Source organism: Molothrus aeneus, chromosome 9 (assembly GCF_037042795.1).
Source record: "Molothrus aeneus isolate 106 chromosome 9, BPBGC_Maene_1.0, whole genome shotgun sequence".
Lineage (NCBI taxonomy): Eukaryota > Metazoa > Chordata > Aves > Passeriformes > Icteridae > Molothrus > Molothrus aeneus.
The window spans coordinates 19,266,406-19,292,129 of record NC_089654.1 but is presented as its reverse complement, the minus strand read 5'-3'; the positions used below and the strand labels follow the sequence as shown (position 1 = coordinate 19,292,129).

The 25,724-nt window shown below is 36.9% G+C and overlaps 1 protein-coding gene across 1 annotated transcript in view; it reads right to left on the bottom strand.

Annotated features, from left to right (window-relative positions):
- LOC136560394 (uncharacterized oxidoreductase ZK1290.5-like) overlaps positions 1-25,724 on the bottom strand; it is a 46,753-nt gene that overhangs the window by 19,833 nt on the left and 1,196 nt on the right. The window contains exons 2-3 of the mRNA XM_066556201.1: positions 12,763-13,011; positions 6,225-6,326 (exon numbers count right to left, since the gene is read on the bottom strand). Coding sequence (XP_066412298.1) covers positions 6,225-6,326; positions 12,763-13,011 — 351 coding nt within the window. The remainder of the gene's footprint in view (positions 1-6,224; positions 6,327-12,762; positions 13,012-25,724) is intronic.

Genomic DNA, 25,724 nt, shown 5'->3' with positions numbered 1-25,724 from the left:
AGCTGTAACACAAGAGTTTGAATTGTCAGGTGTTCATCACACAGACTTAAATCAGAGTATGTCACCTAGCAAAGGAGGTGCTAGAAATTTGTGCCATTCACGGAACCTTTGTCCCTCCTACTTTTATGAACAGATAGAAAATGGAGGAAGAAAATATGATGACTGAACTGGTCTACACCCAGCAAGGAAGATGGTAAGAATATTAAGATTGACTAGATATCTTCTCACTTGGAATTAAAAAAAAAACAACTTTTTTCCAAGAACAAAGTTACATGGCTTTAATTACTGGGCTAAACAATTTCTGCTACTTTATGAGACTCTCTTCAAATCACACACATAATCATAACAAAAACATATGTCAAGACACATCAAGGAATTTCTGATGCAAGTAAGAATATTTCATGTCAGCAGAAGCTGCACTGCTAAACATTAAAAAGATAAGCAAACCATTTTAGTAAAATGGCAGTAAGTTCTAGTGGGAGCTGAACCCACAACAACCACCCCAGTACTACTCTTGCCAAGTTCAGGCAAAAGCCCTGGCTGGGAGCCCTCGTTCTTCCCAGCATTTTTAGACAGAGGGACGAGTAATGATCGCATGTGCGTAGGAAAAGCTTCCTGGGATGATGGGCTGGCCACAATGCCAAAATCAAGGTCATCAGAGACACTGCTTATGGAAAGGGTCACTTTGCTAGGAACAGCTCAATTACCAGTGAGCACATACAGTGACTATTCCCCATGTCAGAGCAGTTTGCCATCCTGCTTTCATCTGCCAGCCGACAAATGCCTACACAGGAATGTTGCAGCTGTCAAGGGAATATATGACTCAATGTATGTATCTTGGAATGGATTCTGCAGGCAGCCTGGCTTCTGTTCTGAGCTACTGGAGAAGATAATTCCACAAAAGGACAATTTTGAGACCACAAAAATTTAAACCATAGCCTTGATATTACAAGTACTCCAGTTGATTTCAGCTGTTACAACAGAAATAACCAGTTATTATGCACAAATGCTCACTGACCAAGTTTTAGAATTTTTTTCCTCCCTTTTCTCTCAGTAGTGTTTATCCCATAACTATTTAAAGGAAAACACAAATGCAGGCTATTGAACAAAGACACAGGTCTAGAATTCTCTGCCTCTCAGCACTGCAGCACAGATAAAGTCTTCTTCACTCTGACTGCAACCTGAGTTATCTGGCTCCTGTGAAACAGCTCCAATCAAACTGCAGCAGATTAACTAGTCAGAGAAGACAACAATAATAACAAAAAAAGAATTTAACAGCATTTAAATAAATTAATTATTAAAACTGTGTTTTCCTGAGCTAGTAGAAATGAGTTTAGCAACAAGATCTTTTCTGCCATGACTTGAGAGCTATCAGTTTGGTCTATCAGAAGTCACACAGGAATTTTTAATGGCAGTTTTTAGTGTAAGTAAATACTATCCTGAATTCCATTCCAAATCCTTTATTTTATACTTGCAGGTACCTACTAAAATTCTAAAACCAGTAAAGAAAATAATTCTCCTCTGCCATTCATTTGTTCTTAACTCAACATCAGGAAGTTGCAATGGCTTATCAGTAGAAGCTTCTTGGGAGGTTGTTCATTAAAAACATCTTCTGATCACTGGGGCTGAATACCAAGACCAGGTGCAGAATTCTGATCCCCAAGCTACAGAACCACTGTAAGAGTTGGCACAATTCCCTCTGGAAGCAAGGTCAGGCCTAAATGCATGCAAATCCCAGGTCTGAAGTCATGGAAGACACAGACTGTAAGACAAAACAGAAATCTCTGAACTGAATTCTTTCTTCATCAGCACACAAAAGTCTCATGAATAAAGCAGTGTTGTAATTCATCACTATGAGAAGGAAGCATTCTAATACTTTCTGTATGATTTGGGGAAATATACATAAAATTTGTCTGCTTGATCCATGGTATGGAATGATACAACTGCCATAGGTTTGGATACCACCATAAATATCCATCTACCTTTGCTGCCCAGAACTCTATCACATTTTCCCCTGGAAAGATATTAATGAAAACCAGCAACTTTAATGACTTGGCTCTGTCTATACAATAGGAATAATGCAAAACCAAAATAGAAGTATAATCTTGCCTTTGTAGCAAAGAGAAGATAGAGGGTATAAACATACAAATTTCAGGTTAAAGAGGGAAAGATGCTAGTAGAACATTTAATGGACTCTAAGAAACTACTGAAGGATTTAGCCAGGAGAAAAGATGAACATATTTAGCCAAAGACTCTCTAGCTCAAGGGCAAACAAGAAAGACACAGGATGTTCCTAATGCAATTCAGAGGGATTAAAACAACTGAAGAAGGTATAACTTCCAGGGTGTGTTATTTTAACACAGATAATTAATGTAGTATGTCATACTGTTACAGTAAAAGACAACAATGGCTTTAGAATCCCTAGCAATATTTTTGGGCATGCTCTCATATCTGTCATGGTACCGTCAGGATTCTGGGAAATTGTTTTTAACCTGAAGTGTGATCTTAAGATAGCTGCTCAGTCACCTGAGGCAGCTGAACAGGAGATTCAGACACAGGGAACAGTGCTAAAACATGAAACCTTCTTTCAAGTGTTGCTGAGGCTCCAGCCTTGGGGCAGTAACCACATTCCCTTCAGTTTCCAAAGCACGTTGGATGCAAGCAGTGCAGCCCAAAACTTCAGTATGGTGAGCAATCAGCTGGAGAGGGAAACCAGATCCCCAACAAACGCTACTCAGATTCTCATTGTAAATTGTTCATAATTCCAGTACACATCATATCAGGACAAAAGAGTCTTTCACAAAATGCTAACCTCAAATCCCTTTTGATGAAATAGAAAACCAGTGGTAAACCAGAGAGGGGATTATTCAGTGATAGCAGAGGATCTCTCTCATCACTTGAAACTACTACTTTCTGTTTATGATAATATTCTGATGTTACAGCTCAACTCCAAACCTGAATTAGCAGTACATATAAGAAGCATTACCAAGCAGCTATGGATTAGGAAACAGTAAACAAAGATGCCCACACATCTCAATGAAAGCACATCTACCAATTCCACACCAAGTTCATTGGCACCTGCTGCCTTCAAATAGCAATAAACCTGCAACAATAAATCCTCTACAGCCAGAGTTTATGAAAAAACTTGGGAGTTTATGAAAATCCGACTCAATATAATATGAGTTTTGTTTAATTCTTCATGCAAATTTTCTGCTTCCTAAAATATATATTTTAATAATTCTGAAAAATATTAAGATTTTTTGAAATTTGTTACACAAAGTTTATATTACTTAGGGACAGGGTCTTTTAAATTAGTCCACACTGACCTAGACTGGGCACAGACCCAGAAGCTCTGTCTCTCCTCAGGGTGGGAAGACACTTGAGGCCAGAGCCCTGTGAGTTGTGTTACAGCAGCCCTGTGTCTATCCCAGCAGCTCTGTGTGGGCTCTCAGATGAACCTGAATGAATCTTTGTAGACATACCTTTAAAAAAATTCTCTCAGAGCTATGAATATAGATGGAGTTGGTATTTTGGTTGTGTCAACCTTTGACCAATGTGACCTATCTAAAAGTTAATATAATATTAAAAAAAAAATCTCCATTACAGACTTTTACAGTCTAGAGTACTAACACTTTATTTACTCTCCTTCTAGTTTAATTGATAATAATAATAGATAATTAATAATTTACATTACTTTAAAATAATGTTTCCTGTCCCAGGTAGGTGGAATTTTGCAGAATAAATACTAACCTGGATTTAAATTGAAGAATGAGATTTACAAATACCTGCATTCAAACCACCCGTGAATACAGAGAAATGATTAAACAAATTCTTGGTGACTTCAGCACTTAGGTCAATACTGACAACTTTTAACCATCTTGCACGACCCTTGCAGACCTTTCTACAACACCAATTTTTTTCTACAGAGGACAGTGGATATTGCCTCTCCACTTTCAGATGCTCTTCAGGATGGACACAGCTAGCTACTAAACCCACTTCATAGTTGAATAATTTCAATATTACCTTTGTGAATTGACTGCAGAAGCAAATTATTTGTTTAAAATGTCAACCTTTGAACGTGAAGCATTTAGTTTATATTTTTTTTCCAAAGTAACCATATCAAAAAATAAAAAAGTAACAGAATTCCAAACACAAACCAATGACTACCTCTAATGTCTCTAATTCTCTAATGTCAGAGAAAACAAAGAACTCCCTTGTTCATAGAACTTTCAATTTCTTCCCCTAATCAATGAAGATTTTAGTATTTTCCTCCAGTAAAGATTTTGACCAAATCCTACATTCAATTCAAACCATGTTGCTCACATAACACATAGCAAGTCACAAAGATATGCAGCAAGTGTTTAATCCTCAGTGGAAAATCTAGTGGTTAACCATGCAAACAAATTATTTAACTTTTTGCTCAGGAATCATTGCATTTCCAACTCCAGAGTGGTCAACATCTGCATGTCATTTCAGGAACACATAGTTATGGTCAGGACATCCAGAGTCTGTATCCCCTAAAGCAGAAGTGTGGAAGTTGAGGTTCTAAGGCACTTGACTCAACCAGACCATTACGTTTTCCTTCCCCTGTAAATGATCTGAGGTAATTTCAACAACCAGAGCTGGAAAATTTATCCTCAGCTAAATGATTCATGAGTCCACAGAATGCTTAAATTCAGAAAAAGACTGAAAGTAGCAACATGGAAATTGAAAAAAACATTGAATAAATGCAACCACAAGGGAAAACAATCTAGCATGAGATACCTTTAAAGAGGTATCATGCATAGAGACAAAGACAAAAAGCAATTTTCCTCTCTGTTTGTGAAAAGAGCAATAGTATTTCCAGTGACTTTTATTAAAAGACCACTGAATTGCTCGTAGTCTTTTCCATTAGGAAGATACAGACAAAGGAAGATCCTGTAAAACAGAAGACATCACAAAGATGCATGCAAAAGCAGAATAAATCCCATAGGATAGGAATAATAATAGAATGTGGAAAATACAACCTGTTTGCAACAAATAAGGATGGCATATCTAGGCACAAATGGCATGCAGTAGCTTAAATACTCATTAGAAAAAAACCTTCCCAGTGGAAAAGATGAAATGCATTGTGGAATAATCCATCTTTGGATGTAAGTGCTATTCATGGTTTGAAATACTAGGTGAGTGAAGCACTTCTTTAAAAACTGAATGTTGTCATGTCTTACATGGCAGAAAACACTTTTAGCAACTTCCCTTATGCTCAATATAAAAAGAACAAAAGATATATCAAAGATCATTTACTTCTGCGTTTGCAGAAGCACAGCAAATCAAAGGAAGGACTGAAGTGTAAGAGGCTCTGGTAAAGCTGGTAGCGACACACAGCCTGAGATTGCCTCTGTACAACTCCCCTGCTGCAATCACTATTTCAGCAGCTCTGGGTCAGTGGATAGATTACTTCATCCAAAAGTCTTCTCCCCACCTGTGGAACTTCTCTGAAGCTGTAAACAGGGTGCTCCACATGGCCCAAGAATGGCATGACAGGATCTTCTCTCACATAATTTCTAATGATTCTGCATACTTCAGGAGCAAAATCCTCCTCTTAAATCTACAGTCTACTCTTCCTGTAACTATGATCATAAACTGAAGCTTGCTGTGCACTGAAAATCAAAGTGAATTATCCCAACCTGAGAGAGTAGCTCCATTCTTTGAAAATTCTTCCCAAAAGTTTGTACCAAAGAATCTGCAGTTGAGTATTTGTTTCTCACCTAGACATTTCATTTTGTTAACTTTCAAAATGCAGTTATAAAATACCACAACATATGATAAATTGGAAAATGGCATCATACAGTCACAAAAAAAACCCTAAAGGAGACAAAACTTTGCATTATTTATACTTAAAAAGGAGGTTACAAAGACATTCTGTAGTGTTCAATGCTATTCTGTAGTGGCATAGAGATTTCAATGAATCAGTGTATTTCCTCAAGAAAGTATGCACACCATTATTAATCTCATGGACCGAATCTGACAACATATTATTTACAAGCAGGACCAAACTGCTAATACTGCAATTTTCAAAGAGATTTTTGAAACTTACACACCCAAATTCCATTGAAATATGAACATCCAGTTCAAATTATGTTTCTGAACGTCTCTCACTATGAGTTTCCCAATCCCAAAGCACACTATAATTCCTTTTTCTGAGGTAGCTTAGGTTATTAGGTTATCTGAGGTTATTAGATCACCTTTCTCATAGAGCTCTTCCATTGCTCTCCAGGTTTCAGCTCGGACCTCTCGATTGCTTTTACCAGGAACCTGTGCATCAGGCCAGTGAATCAAATAAAGATCTAAAAAAGAAATAGAACCAGACTGCTTATTAAAGTGTCCAAAAATAATCAAACCACATGAGACAGCATTTTCCCTCCAGTGGCCCCTGACACATTATCATGATAATAGTTCCAATCAATCACTGCTCAGTGATCATTACTGGATGTATCCAGTTAGTTGTAATAAATGAATTCTATAACATCACATTAACAGCTAAGGGTAGCAGAACTTGCACATGTTCCACATGCTTAGGTCATTGTAATCAGAATTTCATGGTCACATATGCACTTAATAAACTTTCCACACATAACAAGCCCTGTTTAAATCAAAAGGATTTTGGTCACTGGACTACTGCTTATTAAGTGCTGCAAGTCTTCCATTTCACAGAAGATAAATATATTTGACAGTTCTGCAGATATTTTATACAACCTCAGCAGTGGGTCTGCCTTTTTCCTTTCTAAAGAATACTTCCACATATGGATTTCTATTGGAAAATATAGCACATTCTTTATACAGATTTTTTTGTCTAAACTTCATGTCAGCCTTTGTAAATTTTTTAAAATTAATAAAGAATATTTTAAGGGAACAAAATTATTCTTTATTACATTTTTTGGAATGTTAGCACAATTTCAAACACAATTAAGATTTACTGCTGATGAAATTATCTCTAAATCATAGAACCTTTTCCTGACCAACCTAAACCTTCCCTGACACTGCTCCATGCCACCCCTTGGGTCACTGGTCACCACAGAGAAGAGACCAGTGCTGCCCCTCCAGCACTGGTCCCTTCTCTTTGTGTGCTGTCTTCCTGCAAGAGAAAAACATTGAGAAATGTACATCTACTGGACTCAGTTCCAAATCAGACTTAAATTTAAAAAATAGTGATCTATAACTCTTTTACAAGTTTGTAGACACTGCTAGACATTCTGAAGTAGAAATGTAGAGATACTTGGAAAACAATTGCATTTCTATTCAAATTCCAACTGCAGATTAAACAGGTAACTGCAGGTATCCCAGTCAAACAGGTTTTGGCCTTTGCTGCATATATTAGTCTGATGAAAAACAGGAAAAGAAAATAAATAGATGACTGAGATGTGTACCATTTTCTTTGTGCTTCATAATATTCCTTTTCTGGCAGTTCAAATAGAGTTAAGAAATAAAAAAACCTGACTTGTTTTCAATGAGAAGAGTGTTTTGTTCTTTGGATACATCAATCCATTCATTTACAGCACTTATTTGTGAAAATACAGATCTTCTCCTTTGGGAATCATGAAAAAAAGGGGGGGGAAAAAGGGGAAAAAAGCCTTTTATTCCCAGTTTAAGGGCTACACTAACAATTACTGAATCAGTGGGCTGATATATTAGCTTTCCCCCTCTAAAAGTACAAATTCAACCTTGATTTAAGATGAAAATGTACCATGAAATTTGTTACAATACACCGGCTCCAATTTTGGCACATCATTGCAACAAGTAAGTGCTTTATTTACCTTAAAAATCTAATCAGAACAGTACAGAATTATGGACAGCTACATACATTAGAGATGTAGCAATGAAAACATTATTTTGGATGTGTCACAAAATCCCCAAGCTACATTTGCACTTTCTGATATCAATAATCCATTTAAATACAATTTTGAACTCTTAAGACTTTTTAAACACAATAGCTAAGACAAGCCAATAATCACTCATATATAATCATCTGCAATGTCTGGTTTTGTATCCCATTTAAGGAGAAAGTTGCTTGCTCTTTGCCCTTTTATCCATAAAATCCACTTCCAATTCCACATGCAGTCTTGCTGATCACCAATCTATCAATAATTACTTCTTTACTAATTTCTCTGAGAAACAAAGTTGTATTTATTAAAATGGATTTGGATTGGACATGGATTTGGGATATCAATTCTGTGACTTTTAACTGAAAACTAGTACTGGAATATTGATTAAAGCATTTGGTGAGGTTACATTCAAAACTCAGGACTACTCACATTTTGTTGCCAATAAAATTTCCACTGATTTATATCAGATATAAACACAAAGGATTAGCATTATGAATTGCTAATGTCAAGTGCTCATTTTGATCCAAAATTATATATGCTACTGGGGCTACTTACTGCATAGAGACTGACATGTTTGTATTGAAACTTTTTTGCTTCATAAAGCAAGTGTCATATAGAAGTAGGTGTAAGTTACTGAGATCTGATGCCTACCTCCCAGAAAAATGGAAGAATTATATATTTTTAATTGCTGCTTGCTATGTTCTCCAAACCAGACTAATAAGAACCGCTTAACTATGCAAAAAACCCGTCATTTAGCAAAAATAATCACACTTCAGCAGAATTTCACCACCAGTTACTTCTCCAAAAGCCTGACTGTTCAGTTAGACACCACAGTGTGGAAATGCTCACTGAAATAGTTACATCATGGATTTCCACAGACACAGATGCATTGTACTCTGCTCAGGAAACTGAAACATTCTCCAAAGAAAGACTTCTAAGAGATTTAATAACTGAAAGATCTCTGGCCTTGAACATCCAAAAAAAACAATGCAACATATCCCCCCTTCTCTGTAGTAGTGTCTGAGGCCTCTGATGCAAACAAGATTAGCTGTTGGTCCTTTATTTTAGAAAGGTTTTCTTACCAGGTACACCATGACCATATCCTTCCATTATGTTTCTTTCAATTTAGGCTTTTTCATTGAAATAAAAATTACTTCTAATTCCAAAATATTGGCATTTAGGACTAGAAAGCATCTACTGGATCACAAAGTACAGTTTTCCTGACTGCAAGAAGTGTCCCTGAAAGGTGTGGGGCAAAGGTGCCTTATCTCAGACAAAGAGTGGAATAGTCCTTCTGCCAGTCATGTGTGAAGCACCCCAGCACAGCCAGGACCTTACTTCTACTGCAGCTGTTAGAAAACTTTCCATCATATCTGCAGGCCAATAAAAACAACAAGCACCTCACAAACCAAGCTCTGTGATTTCATCTTTATTTGTACACACATTCACACCCTACACCCACACACACATTTTCTTCTGCTTAAAATATTTTCCCTCCTGGGGTACTGTGAGAACACAAACACTCTTAAATTCCTTTGGGAGGCAAGAAATTAGCTTTAAATCATTGAAACAGCCTAAAGTTCTAGTAATCACAGGAGGTTTTTAAGAACAGACTACATTTTTATTGAGAACACGAGGCTGCGCCTTGTAGCGTGGAAAAAAGGAATCAATATCTTGAGATGCCTTCCAACAATGTATTTTTAGAAAATAATCCTCAATCAAAAAATCCACCTTGATTCACAGTATCAGGATGCACTTGAGGAAGAAGGGAAAAAACCTACAAACATTCACAGTCTGGTTTCATATTTAACAGCTTTTTAAAACATCCTTTGCACACAGTCAGGCTGTAATGGTGCAGCCGTGAGCGGAGGCCTGAAGGTCATTAAATGTCAATGCACAGTGGTGCAGGAAAACTAAAACTAACACCTGAGCTGCTTTCACACAGACATTTAAAATATAATGGCCTATTGCAGCACCTACAATCAACACACTTCCTCTTAACTGGCCATTTCACACATTTAAAAGCCAACATGTTGTTTTTGTGGAAATAAAAGTTTGCATTTCTATGCAAAATCCCTAATACAATATTTTTTTAAAAAGTTAGATTTGACTAAAACAACCTAGTAGTAGTATGAAAAACAAGCCTGGCCTTCTATCAAGCCTGAAAGCAAAAATATATTCTGCAATGTTTCCCAGCTGTCTTAATGCTGGGAATCATATTTCCTTGCTTTTCTCAGCAGTCACTTAATATTGATATGATGTATTTTTGTTTCTCACTTAATCCTTTTTTGTTCTTTTTTTGTTTCCTTCTATTGAACAAGGATCAATGCGAAACAATCTACAAAGTGTTTTGAAGCAATACAGAGTCTGAATTATGATAATACCCTAATTTTGTGTGGTTCATCTATGACAGTGAAGCTGCTGATAGAGCATTTGTCCAGCTCCAGTTGGGGATTTGTGATAGGCCAGACTTGCCTGAATGGGACAAACTCGGGACAGTCAGAAGGAAAATAAAATCGTTTATGAATTTGGTAACCCACAAAGCAGCATTCAAGAAGTTACTTTAGAGGTTGGATCTAAATCCCAAGGAATGTATTCTGCTACTGCCAAACCTGTAAAATCTGCTGCCATTCCATATTGGTTTACTGTTACTGCTAGTTGAGGATCACATTTAGAAAATGCAAGGAGGAGAGTATCTGTTGCAACCACTGCCCACAAATAATACAATTTTCCATCATGCCATGGATATATAACCTTCCAGCTCAAAAAAAAAAAAAAATAATCCTGGAACACTGCTCTCCTAGTACCACTTGTCTGAAAAGTGTTCATTGAAAAGGCTTCATAACAAGTATTTTATATGGAGTATTTTACATTTTCTCTTAAAAAGCCATGACTGCTTTCAACAGCTCACACTCCATATATTGATAATGCAAAGACTTATTAATTCCTGTCAGATTATTTCTCAAGTTTCTAATTCAGTCTTTATGGATGGACTGGGTAACTCCTAAGGACCCTCCAGAAAATGAACATAAACAAAGATCTTAGCTGTGCATTTAGCTGCCAGAGCTCCTCTAGCTTTTTCTTTTTGCACTTCTGGATTACTAACTTTCCCTCCAACATAAAGATCTAACATCCCAGATATATTATTCAGGATCTTTCAGTTTTCTTTATAAACTACGTATCTTTATAGAACATGTGAACCCCCACATACTTGGTTAATACTATGGAAGGAATCAGGGGAATTCTGATTTATTTTGATCATATAAATATGATTTAGGTCACCATGGCAGACTAAGTGGTTCAGGACAACTGTAGGAATTTTTGAGACATCACACAGTCTTCCACATCAGTCGAAGAAAGGTGAAGAAGGAGGGAAGATAGCTGAGAGTATTAAAAAACCAAAACAAAAATATAAAAAATGAGGAAAAATCTAGTATGGAGACTAATTGTGCAGGCAGCTGTAACATTCCTAAATTGCTCTTAGTAATATGTGCAGAAGAAGTTTCAGCTCTTAACACATCTGACAAACAAGTTCTGTTTATGCTATTCCAAGGATTCACTCACATAGTGACAGCATTAGCACATTTCTTGCTCTCAGATATTCTTTTTCTTCTTTTAAACATTTCTTCTTAGGAGAAACTCAGTATTTGTGTGAGCATCTACTCTAATCTACTACCTGAGATAAAAAGAACAACTTACAGTACTAGAAGGAATCACTGCAAATGACCTCTTGGAACTGAGTCAAGTTTTCCTCTCATCAACATTCAGCACCAGTGCCAGAGCAAGCAGAAGAAAAAAGAAAGCAAACAAAATATAACAAGAAGAAAACAGAGAGGAGGAATAATGTTATTTCTCAGTTTAAAGGAGAAAGTCAGGGCTCAAAACTTTTTTTATTAAAGTCTCAATAAATGCAGTGACCTGCATTTGCACAGGAAAAACAAAAAGGACTTTTCATTTATTTTGTATTATTCTGTATCTGTGGAGAAGTTAAGAGATACATTTCCAGAAGAAATGGAGCCAAAGAAGTGCAGGTATCTCAGTCTTTAACAGATACAGGTTTTGCTCTCTTCACCTTGGGAACTACTCAAGTAAAAAAAGGCAGTGAATACAGCACACAGCTGCCATTGATATTATACATTATTAATTCAGCAAAATTCACTTCCTCATTGAAGTCTGCTCATTGCTAAAATATGCAAATATCATGTTTATTTACAGGTGTCTCCACGCCTATGACCTGTTGCAAAGAACTAATTGGCATCATTACTGCAACTCTGCCTGTCTAGTAAGGGAGTAACAATATCACATCTTAGGCAACAAGCAGTTTATGATCAGGGTAAATTTACAAATGCAGTGTTAGTTAAGCTTTAATTTTAGTTTTCTAAATTCTTTTAGATACTTCTAACATTTTCTCCAAAAAATATTCCATCAAACAGACCAAACCAAAGGTAGTATTCAGAATTTTAAAAAGTTAAAAGGCCTACGAAGTAAGTTTTAGAAAGAACCCCCATTCCTTGAGGAAAAAAAAACATCACAGAAGAAACTAGGCATCTTTGTCACCCTGTTGCCAATATATTATTGTAAAGTTTATAAATCCTTGTTTTGTAGGTTTTGGATGATTTTAGCGAAATATAAAACTGATGTAGTTTTTCCTCAAGTAATTTAATAATAAAAAATACCTTTACAAAACATTTGCAACAAGAAAAAGCTCTGTACTCCAAATCGTACATATGTGAACTTCCTAAAGAACAAATGGAACAAGAAACCTGCAAATGTGTAAATTAAGGCAGAATTTGGTTTCTGTGACTCATCTGTACTACACAAATTTTTTTTGGAATTCATTCATCTTTGCAAGTCCTCCCATGGAAAGCACAACAAATGAGCTATATGTAAAGATTCATACCAAGATATTCAACACCGAGTCTTTCACACGACTCCAAGCAGGCCTTTTTTGTGTTGTCATAGCCATAATCACTGTGCCACAGCTTGGTAGTTATCCAGAGGTCCTCTCTCTTCACACCACTCTCTCTGATGGCCCTTTGGAGGAGGGATTCACAGCCATATCTCTTTGCTGTGTCAATGTGACGAATGCCACATTTCTGCAGGGCATGGACCACCGCGCCATGGGAATAGCCACCCCGGTGGGAAGTACCTAAACACACAAAAGCAGAAGTGAATTGTCAGCAGTGAATTATGAGGGGCATATTTTAGCATTGTTTTCAATTGTTATTTTTTTAAATATTGTCACAAAAGCTTCTTATTTAATTTTCATTGCCTCGTAGTAAAGAAACAGGAACCGACTGATCTTTAGGCTTGGAAAATACATGAAGTAGGAGAAGTTGGTGCTGATCAGAAGCAATTCCATCAAAATCAAATATCAAAAGCATTTAACTGTAAAAAAGTAATTTAAGGAGCTAGGCTGAAAATCATCAAAGAGAAAACACATATTTTATGGGAAATTAGTATATATCTTTTAATTTTCATACAGAAGCATAGCAGTTACAAATTAGAGTATTTTAAAAAACCCAAAAACCTGAACAACTTTTAATATCATTTACTTCTCAAAAAGCATATCCTGAAACCTTTACTCTGTTGAACTCCTGGTAGCTTGAAATCATTACTGCATTGTACAATCCCAGGTTGGGCCACAGCGCAGGTGCCAGTCACATAATGTCACATTCAGCAGTAACCAAAACAATGGAATCCTACAAAAGAGTTACAGAATGGGCATGCAGGGAGTTTCAGCAACAAAATCCTGTTACTGTCATTGTGTGGGGATTCACTGGATCTGTATTTTGCATGTCAAGGGGACGGAAGGAGGAGGAGACTCAGCAGGAAAAGCAACCACCAGGAGGACTTCAGATAAAGAACTGGTTGAGAGCAAGGAGGATGATGTTTCTACTTACCCTTTCCTGTTAGTTGCTTTTCCTGCCATGAGCCCCTCACCCATTCACCCTCAGTCCACACACTTCCCACAAACAGTATTTTCTACAGTTTGTTGGAGGAAATGCTCAGTCAGTTCCCAAAGTCACCCCCTTCCAAGCTGATGATTAGTACTTAAAGGCCCTCATGCTGTAAACAACAGGCAGCACAAAACAGCTCCTTCACTGACTTGAGACAAGGCCCTGCACAGTCCTGAACAGCAGCAGGGCTTTAGCCACTGCCAAATCTAAAAAAATAAAGGAATAAAGGACTCCAAAGAATTATTTAAAGTGAAATCTGTACCTGCTCTTACCCTTCTCTTTCCACCCCAAACACTACCTGCACATTATGGAAGTGCCCCTGGCTGGCCAGCCAGGCTGGCAGGAAGAGGCCCCCACTGAAAGCTCCACAGGTGCTGCTCCGCAGAGCCCCCGCGCCCAGCGGGGCAGCAACGCCCAGGGGAGGCTGCAGGACGTTCTCACACGCTTTAACAACCAGCAGCAATGAGGAGGACTCAGAAAAGTCCAACTTGCATGGAAGGTGAACCAGGTTTTCCGAAATGCTTGTCATTTTGGCTCATTCCTGATCTTAGAAGGAAAGCCAGTGAGTCTTGCTGAGCGCTCGAAGTTATTTAAACTAAGATATAATCTCCCACCCATACACATCAGGATCATGACATCCTGCTAAACTCAAAAGGACAATTTCCACTTTACATTTGAGGCCAACAAAATGTGGAGTTGGAGTCAAGAATAAAACTCTTGACTTCATGGATTTGAAAGCGATGAAACTATAATACTACATTCCTACAATTCTGACATGTATTCGTAAATAATTTACCTTCCAAACATAAACAAAGTTTCAATGTTCTAAAAGACAAAACTTTAAATATTTTTTTCATAGCCACTAATTATGATTTCTAATTGGCTTAATTTCTGAGACAACTAGAAATAAATGTCTCTACAACTTGTTTTACATCAAAATAAGCTAAGTCAAGCTACATTCAGCTAAGTCAAGTTGGTTTTCAAAACAGCTATTTCAAAATCTTCATGAACGTTTAAGAATTTTAGATGACAGCAATGCTACTACATTATAGTTATGGGCAAAGAAAATATATAGGCAATTTTACAATATTGAATTTTATTACTAAAGGAATTTTATTACAAAATTATATAACTAGCACAGAAAAATTACTATATTTCTTCACAACAAACCCTTCACTTTTAATATGCTGGTACTGGTGCAAAATAAATGAGGTTGTAACTATTGTGTCTGTTTCTGGCTGAATGGACATTTCTAAGCACAGAATGAATGGAGTTCATTTAGAGGTCTTGCAAATGGACTCAGACTCTTTTCATGCATAATGGATTTCAGTAAGAACATTTAGGACAAACAACTTTTTCTTTTTTTTTTTTACATTTAACTCTTTAAGTTAAAGGGAGAGAGTGGTTAAGAAACAAAAATCAGAATAATTTTGTTATTGTTCCCCATTCAGTGATGGTATGCACATTTGTTACACAAGAAATAAAGCAGCAAGATCAGTCTGGAGGAAATTATCTCAATTTCTATGCCTAAAAATGAACTACAACAGTCCTGGTGCACTACACAGTAATCAAAAAGAAATCAACAATTACTTAATATTACCACTTTGCAAGCCAACTTAATCATGAACAATAGGTTGATAAGTTAATTATGCTACTAATAGAACACTTCTAGACTTTAGAAACCACAGTTTTCCTGTGTTTACACAAGTGATCAAAGAAGTTACAAGTCATAGATGCAGAAGGATAACGAAAGTGAAGGGACTGAACTTTCTAATTCTTTTTCCATTAGAAATTTAAACAATGCTATTTGAACACATTAACATTCTCACATGTTTGGGATTCCCCTTTGCTCATAGAGATGTAATTCACACTGCACATATATATTAAAAGACAGAATCCAATCGCGCATTTAAAACTACTACGAACCTACACCCTTTCCATCTCCTTCCAGTTTCTAAAATTATTTAATACATTTGTTCCCTAGAATTTGCTGATAAGAAATAGGAGCTCCTTTCAAGAAACTATATCAAATACCAGTAAGTTTGGAAAAGCTTCCTATTTTTAGCTAATATTTTAACTTCTTTCCTAGGGAAATAGCACTGTCACCTCACTGACTGAACTAAGCAAAATTTGACAGACTGCAAAACATGCAAGACAATTACATTTCTACAGATTTTGTGAAAAATTGGTGCTTGTAAGGGACAAGGATACTGCAGTGAAAATATGGATAGGTCAGAGGACACAAATCCATGGACAGCAGGCTTAACTGGATACATTGTTATTTTGTCACAGTTACTCATCACTTTCCCAGTACCCTGAAGAACACTGCCATCAAAACTGGAGTGAGAAAATGCTCTGACAATCTATAAAATGATACAAAGATTATTAGAAAGGCAGACTCCTGCTCACAATGCAGTTGTTACGGGGGAAAAGCCCTAACATGCCAATCAGCAACACCACCCCCAACCCCTCAAAACCAGAAAATCAGCAACATCTCCACCCCCGACCCCACCAAATATGTAAAACAAGTAACAAACCACCCGCTATCCCCCCTCCCAGATTTATGCACAATCAATCTCAGCTCTCAGCCTCATTAAACTTTCTGTTCTCCCTCACAAAGCTGTAGAACTACAGAGAGAGATCCAAAGCACCAACAGTTTTTCAAAACAGAACCAGGATCTGCTTTCTCTCCCTGCTTTCTCCCTCCCTTTGTGGCAAAGTGTCATGTTTTTTGTGAAATGTGAAACAATTATTCATTTGAACATATAAAAATTCCAATGATATGAATAATTTTGGCTACTTGAATTCAGTGGAATAACATTAGGAAAGTTCCTGCTGGTGATACCCCAGCCAGAATATTTAGAGATCATATCAGAGACTAATGATCTTCTGACATCAGTACTAAATTTAGAGTTGACAAAGAAAACATCTGTAAAAATACCATTCCTTGCTGATTTTTTACCTCAAATTAATCACCTAAAAACTCTCAAAAGCAAAAGCTCAAACATTCTCTTCTCAACTTTTAGACACCCATCATGTATCTATGGTATTTCATACCATACCAGGCTTGAAACACCTGATTCTGTTAACTTTAGTTCTACTATTCCAATATTACATCAATATAACACATCTTATGAATATATTGAATTTTTTGGTGTTCATACAGTTTGATTTCCTAATGACCTTACGAGAAAGTGTGATGATAAAACATGAAATGGCCATACATAATGCATATGAACATATAACACGTTTCCAGGTTAACTGCTCAGGCATTCACAAAACCACATGCCTCTTCTATGGAAAGTCCCAAAGACAGACAATCCTTACTTGTTGTCCTTGCTGTCTGTCTTATATCCTCCTTCTGATTTTGTATTCATATGATCCTCTGACAAGCTGACTCAGACTGTTAAATGGCCAAAAAAGAGAGTACAGTTTCAGAATTATTCATGAACCTGAATCATTCCTCATAATTCCTCAGAGAGGAAAACCCACTAAATTTTGTGCAAGAGATGGAGCAAAACAAGTTCTCCCTTTAGCAGCAGCAGTTAAATAATGTAATTTAATAAATTATTTTATTCAAATTTAAAAAAATAAAATAAAAGCACAGTTGTGTCCTAGCCAATCAACAAAAGATCAGAATGACCTTCTCCTTGAATGACTTTTCTCCTGGAGCCCTTCTTTCTGTTATATTACCCAAAACTCTCCCTACAGCTGCTCTCAGACAAGTCAATAATGCCACATTAACTTTCTACTACCTCAGCACTAGAACCCAAGTAAACTTGCCATAGTAAACTATTTGGCATAGTTTTATCTTAACAGTGTCAATTACTCTGAAAATCCTATGCAGCATGTGATGACAAAATTCAAGCATCCTCTCCCTAGATTTCTAGAGAGGCTTCCTTCTGCACCAGGTGAAACCAAAGTCAACCTTGCTATGAAGTTACTGCACTCTACAATTTTCATGAGGCAACTAGAGACTATTTCAAGGTAAGAGATCCAAATTTATAACAATTACTTTTACAAAATAACTTGGATATTTTATTCAGAGTACAAGACTGGCACCCAATGTGTATATAAAATAGGGCAGCTACTCCAGAGGGAATGGAGCCTATGGAGACAACGGGCTTCTGGAAAAACTGGTAGGATACCATCAACAATAACAGAAAGACACTGAGCAGACTCCCATTATATAATCAATGGTTTATAATTGGGCAGAACAAAAGCAGCACACAGGTTTATCTAAAACTCAGTCATTTAAGGCAAGTTTCTCTTGCCTCTGTAAAAGTTATTTGGATTATGAATGATTTACGTTTTTTAGTATGTAAGTTTTACTTTGGTAATGCTTCTGTTTCTTATTCTTTTGTTTGCCTGTTTGTCTGCTAAATGTGATCCACTGCTTAACAGAGGACTGTTTTCCCCCTGTGCGACTCAGAACACACTAACAGAATTCAGTAACATGAACAAAAAAAGTAAGCAAGCATGATTTAAAACTCTGCAATTCTACTCAGGCAAGTCTACACAGGCAATGAAACAAAATGCAGGAATACAGCCTTGCCTCAAGGCAAGAGGGTAGGAGAGAGCCATTACATGTTTATTATGTATCCAGGGAAAGGGAAGCCAGAATTGCTGGTTTTCTCTCTTCCTGAGAGGAAGGAAGAAATGGCAACGAGCCATTGTTGACAGAAGCACTCTATTCCCTCCATCCCAAAGAGGCTCTGACTGTAGAGGATATTCAGATCATATTCAGGTCATGTGTAAAATGACCACACATTTCTGTTCACTGACCCACCACTTATCTCCTCAGAACCCTAGACAGAGAGTAGGTACAAGAGTAACTTCTCAGAATGTGTCTCACAGCAATCCCAGGAAGTCTGCAAGTGGCATCTGATATCAGTGGGACGCTATTGCTCTGATATGGCACCAATTCACTGATGGATTTCTGGCAGCAGAAATAACTATCACCCCAAAAATGCAAATTTTTCTTTCAGCAATAGTAAAGAGATTTCCACTGGAAAAGTGCCAGCTATTTAAATTATTCATCTGTAGTAGTCAAATATTTTAATCATGCAGAATCTATCAATAAAATCTGGAAGGAGAACTGTACATTTGGAAGGTAATTATGAATGTGTAAGCCATGTAAAAATTTCATAAGCAGAGCAGCAGCACACATTTATTTAAATGCCCTTACAGACAGACTGCCAAATCTTAAAGCCTTTCTTTCACTCCACACTTTCCCACCACCGTGAGAACTACTTCTCATTAACAACCAAATTGGTTTCAGATGCTCTGCTATAAGATGTTACCTTAGAAACCATTTGGTAAAAGACTGTGGCTTCCTTCCATAGAAATCTCAAGCAGTGAAAAGGCAGATTTTCTGGCATAAATCAAATCCAATTTCTAGGGTTCACTAAACCTTTTCTCCTCAGAATAATGTTTTGTGACTAGATCTTAGCAGTTAATAGTGCACGAAGAATTGCTGGTGTGAACCAGTTTTAAATTATTTTCATTCTATTCCCTTCTTAACTCAATTGAAACTACTTTCAATACTTACCATAACTTGATAGAACCTTTAACTTCATAACTATGAGGATATTTACTATGTTCAGCAAATAAACAGACTGAACAAAAATATTATTTTCCTTCTTTTTTAAAACATGTCCTTAGACTATCTGATAAGGACGACATTAATTAATTAACATTAGACATTTGGAGATACTTTACAAATGAGACAAATACTACAAATGAGACAAACCCGTGACAAATTTTTTCACCTCTATAAAACTTTCACAAAAAAGAATGATCAAAAAAAAAAACTATGCCCATATTTTGTACTTAATTAGAACATTATCAAAATAATTTCTGCTGAGAAAGGTTGACTTAAATATAAATTATATAAATAATTTATGATAACACATAGCCAACATCCAGTTATGTAGAGGGACAGCAAATTTAAGATGTAGTTGAATGTGAGACCAATAATGCAAAGCCACTTAAAATACTGTAAAGATAATATTATAGGAAAAATTATAAAGAGAACTGTGATTTGTAGTGACTCATCGCTTTACACAATGAAAAGCTATGTACAATAATTACCATTGAGACATCCTAATTCAAGCTGATGGGTAATTTCTGACATCATACCAGTGCTCTTTACTTGCAAAGTGCAATTATGAATGATGACAGATCCTCCTCCTGGAGGTTCACCACGTGTCCCACTGGTAACTAATTGTGTTCGTGAGCTCCAAGGACAGCAACAACCCAGCTCCCCTCAGTGCAAACTAAACTGAGCAATAAACAACACTTCTGATTAAATGCTTCTTTCTCCCCACATCATCTTAAGAATTTAAAATGCATTTTCTAAAAGTTTCTGAGACAAATAACATCTCCTCTAGCCCCTCCTGTCACACTACATATTCAGCTTTAGAACTGTACACATTAGAATGCAAAGCACCTCCACTGAGGCACTAAGAATGACAAACAGACCTTCAAGTTATGAAACTGCTGCAAAGCCACAAAGAGAAGTTTCCCCTTTCTCTCCCTCCTCCCCCTTTAACAAGGATTTTGTATTGCTCTCTGTGCTGTACTTTGCATAAACATTAGAAGAGAGTTTAGGAATTAGTACCTCCCTTCTCGTCTGGTGGCATGAGGAACTACTGCAATTCAGGTTGCAGCAGCATGTGACATCACCATCCACTGCTGCCAAAACTATGCTAGCAAGCTCTGGCAAAGTATGATGACTAAAATCTGCTGGATGAAGGTTGAAAGATAAAGCTTAGCTTTCTTTTTCCCCCCCCTCCCAAAGTTTGGTATATTTTTTTTACACTAAAGAAAACGCGCTGAAATACAAAAATTATATATACTGGAGCTTGCTTCTCTCTTAATTTCAAACTGCTTACAAATCATTTGTTCTTCTCTTGGGCAATTAGGCTTGTAACATTTAAAATCCTTAATGGCAAAGAAAAGTTAAAAGCATACACATGAAGTGCCTCTGCTTACACTAGTAGAAGTTTTAATTATTAAACAGTGGTAGAAACCTAAATTGATTTATTACTTAAACTTAGTGAAGGCTATCTAAAATTCACCTATATCACATCAGCAATACAGTGATTACCAAAAGAATCCAGTGTAAGAAAGGAAGCTATTTTTCTGCTATTAAATCACAGTTCATATGCCATAATATAAGGTAAAATCCCCAGCAAACATATAAAAAGCTGACCTCATAGATTTGTAGGTGTACAAGAGAGCAGAGACAAAGCAGCAACTTCCCTCAGAAAAAAAAGGAGAATATTTCTGTACTGTGTAGACTCTCATGAAAGCAAAAGCTGGCCCAGCGTTTTGCCACAGATGCATTTATTAGTACCCCTTAAAAACAAGACTTGTATAGTATTCAGTCCTTTTTAAGGAGCAAAATAGCACCAGGCTGGAAGGAGGTGAAGCTGGAAGAAAGCAAGGAAGGCAGGGGCTCACGAGGTTCAGTCAGGCTGGGAGAGGACACTGCTCTGCTCCATTGCCTACAAGCACCCAGCTGCCTGGGATGTGGCCACAGTCCATACAGGAGAGAAGTTAAATATCTGGAGGCCCTCAAAGATCAAGTACAACTTCTCAAGGTCAGATCTACTGAAACAGTGGATGAATTGAGACAGAAAGATTTATAGAGGTGGCATTTTGTTCATCACAAGAGGCTATTAAGGCAACTTGGTAACCATGGGTGAGAAGCAGAGCCTCAAGAGAATAAAAAAAATGGCTGAGACATAAAAAAAAAGGGAAGAAATAAACAGCCAATTCTTATTACAGGATAAGATTAATAGCAGGGTGTGCCATAGGTCTTGGTATCAGGACCACTGTTCCATAAATTTCTTTAAGAATCAAAGCCAAGAAGAAACAGGAGCCATGAATTTAAAAAAAAAGGCAGTAACAGTAGAAAATTTTTAAAAAAGTGAAGGCTTGACTCTACTGCCATTGAATTGAAAAGCAAAATCTCATTTTATTCCAGCAGGACTGGGTCTTTTTTTGACCACAGCTAAGCTTAAGAATGAGAATAAGCAAATCTAGGATAATCATTAAGTAGGTAACTGGTTTACTAATACATAATGGAATGTTAAAATACTTCCATTCAGCATTAAGATTAAAATTTCTGTAGCATTTTGATGAAAAAATCCCAACACAACCTGATGCAATGAAAGTGGAGCAATCTGATTCTGTGCCTTTTGCCAGGAGGTCTATTTGTTGTGAAAAGAACTGGGAACAACACAAGAAGTCCTGAGTGGCGCAAATGATGCAATGTCTTACAGCAAAAATCAGTCAAAACTTACTTTTAGGATTTATTTACTTAGACAAGGGTACAGCAGAGTATCAGGAATGTTATCTTTGAACAACCCTGAAATGAGGACAGAGATATTTTAATGGTTTCCCTTGAGTCTGGAAGGATTGTGTGTGTATTACTTTCCTGCAGCTCTGGCTGTTGACCAGAAGCTGCTCAGAGCAGTACCTGACTGCCTTCCAGCTCCAGCACCTACAACAATGATGCTGGGCAGTCTTGAATGACCTTCTGTAAAGAACATTATTACTACTGATAAAATAGTCCCTCTGTATGACCTCAGCAAGGCACAATGAGTATAAGGACTTGATTATTTTGTTTAGTAATTGTGTGTCCTGATGCCCCTTCCCAAACAAATATGCAATTAATTTTATTCTTTAATAAGAGGATATCATTAGAGACTTTTTTATCTCATCAAGTTGTTATTCATTCTAGCTGCCCCAAAGATTCCATAGAAAACAACAAAAAGATTCTATGTACTTTTGGTATCACAAGCCCATCTTTTCAAGAAATCACTGGCTACTTGACCAAGCCATCAGAATTTAATTATTATCATCCCTAAAAAAAAACCCAAACAAAACAATTAACACAAATTAACAAAGAAAAACACACAGAAACCCCTGTTCTAATGGGAATGTAACTACCATATAAAGGGGATCAAGAGAGTTTCAACAGAAAGTACCGAAACAATCCTGAAGAGATGTCGACCATTCTCACATGACCTTGACAAAGGTCCTAATATTTCAGATACAGGAAGAAAAGCCCTTGTGCTACTGAATTATAATCAAATGGTATAGAGAGTGGCAGTTCACTCCTCAGACTTTAAAAAAAGGGAAGTGACAACTGTCTAAGTGAGAGTTTCCTACTGAACAGAAGTAAGCATGAACAGTTCAAATTATGCATTTTTCTTCCAAAACCTGATGGGGATGATACTGTGTATACCATTTTGACAAGTGATAATTTTTTTAGGAAAGCACAAAGTATCCTGTAGTTAAGAAACTATAAGAATATAATTTTCTACCATAGTACAAAGTCTCACCAACAGATTCTCAGACATATGTAGCTCCTATGGAAAAGTGTAACTACATCTGTAACTTCTAAACAGGGTCAGGTTTTATATCAGTTATTTGCCATGCAATTCTAAAACACTAATCTTATGAGCAAGATAGTGCATGTATCCTTTTCCTAATGCAATCTACAGCCACCGTGAGGTAATATGCTCTCTGGGGCACAGATTTACCCTTGAGACAAGTATTAGGGCCAAAATGCCAATTCATTTTAGACTTAAGCCTACTCCAGTAGAAAGCAGCCTTTGTAATGAAAATTGACCATAAACATGCTTAACCCTCTGCACGTGAATGTTGGCTAACACAACAGTTAGCACTAAACCATCTGAAACATAAAGTCACCAACAGTTTTCATAATCATACAATAAACAAGGTGCAGATTACTTTAATCTGTTAATTAAAACTTTACCTGTACAATATATTTCTAACATAAAGGTGAGCTGCCTTATAATATAATTGCTTGGTGTCTCAGGCAAGTCAGCTTGTTTTACCATTGCTAGTACACTGGTCTTCTTGCCAGACACAAGACACTAAGAATATGCATCTAAGTAGATAGGAAATTTTGGATATACACAATTTGGCATGTTATTCCAAGTAACCCTTCAGACTGAACACAAATTTTGCATACTCCATGGCCTTCTCTGGTGTAAAAATTCATCCTTCTCACTAGAGATTTTAATGGAAATGGATCCTTCTCACTAAGAACAGTTTATACAAGAGCACAACGCCCCAGAAAGGGAATGGTAACCTAATGAAAGACTTAAACTCCTTTCCCACGTGTTGCCTCTTGCATCAAACCTTGACCAACTTACTGAACTTCCATATAAATAATAAATAAGCTGTGGCACAGAAACCCATTAAAAATGAAACCATACCGAAAAACCACCATCACAAATACCTTTCGGTAACTGAAGCCTGAACAGGAAGAAGAGCTAATTTTGACAGAATGCTATTCCAGGGTGTGGTGGCACTCTCTTGAGTCACACGTTCTGGACAAGAAACACATTACCCATCTCCTAATTCTGCTCTCAGATACTACAAAAGGGGTTTTATCACTTAAAAATAACTTGCAAAGCTATCTCAGCTGCCTTCCAGGTAGCACAACTGGACGGTTGAAACCATCTTTATGCATATTTATCTCTTTTATTTACCTCTGAAACTTTTAGTAAGACTATCTAGCAACAGATGCAATATCTGTATCTATTAAAGTTGTCTTTGAGGCACCAGACAAAAATTAGGTCTGCATGTTTAGAGGGATAAGAAATGGTAAACAAATCTTAAATTTTGCAGAAAATGGCTTTGCAGAAAATGCATTCTCATTTAAGAAATTTTGCCACTACTTCATAGCCAAGTAAATTTTTTTACACTGCAAATATTAATTAATGCAGTAAGACTGTAACAAAAATAAGCAATTAATGTGGAAAAAAGAAGTTAAGTGAGAACAGCTACCATAAAGATCCCATTGTGTTGGGCTGCATATTGTGGTATTTATAGCTTAACCACAAGTGCAAGCGTGGCAAGTCTTCACTTTTTCCTCCCTTCTTTTCTTAAATTCTCAGCATTTTGCAGGGTATATCAACAATTTCTTAAAATGACTTGACTGGTTCCTATCTATTACACAATCCTCAAAGATCTGCAGTCTGTATAAAGCAGTATGTAAAGTGTTACTCCAGCAAGTAAGTGAAATCAAAGAACCAAATCCTGCTCATGACAACACCACCACTCTAAGTCAAGAGAAGTTCCTTGAAAATCAAGAGAAGCTCCTGGAAAGCCATACCTGGCAGAAGTTACTGGGCCAGAAAATGTCAAGCTTGATTTTCTTGTGTGCCACTATCCATTTACTGTGGTATGAGTTCAGGCATAACAATAAACTACTCAGAACTTTCCAGTACAGCAAAAGGACAGGGAACAGCTATTGGGTGGAGAGTACAAAGGAGTCTTTCTGCATGTCTGCTTTCTAGTCAGTTTATTCTACCCATAACCCAAGAAATGTATTACACCATTAAAAAGGTGGTTCTGTAGACAAGTCTGAAGCACAGTTCAGCATATCCTGAAACAATGGATATAAGACAATCAAGTCCATTCTCTAAAAAAGACTATTTACATTATTTTTTCCTTAATTTTATAAAATCATCTCCAAGAAAAGTAAATTGGCAGTAAGTGTCACAGGTTAAAATAATGAACCAAAAAACAGCAAAAAAACCCCAACCAAACACAACCCAGTAATTTTTGATCAACATAAGCCATTTTGCTCTCTATGCAGTGACTGTGTAATAGACAGCTGCATCAAATATTCATCATTATCATCAACCATCATTCCCTTCTGCCTCACAGATGCTGAGATTCCTACACAGGATCTCAGTTCAACAGGTGCGGTAAGGTTCATTCGACCATGAGAATCTGCTCTAAACAGAAATCTGCTCCCAAGCTTCCGAAGAAGACACACCCGAGCCACCCAACACGGCACATGGCCGCGGGGTAGCTGGGAGGGAAGCGCTGCTGCGAGCACAGCGCTGCC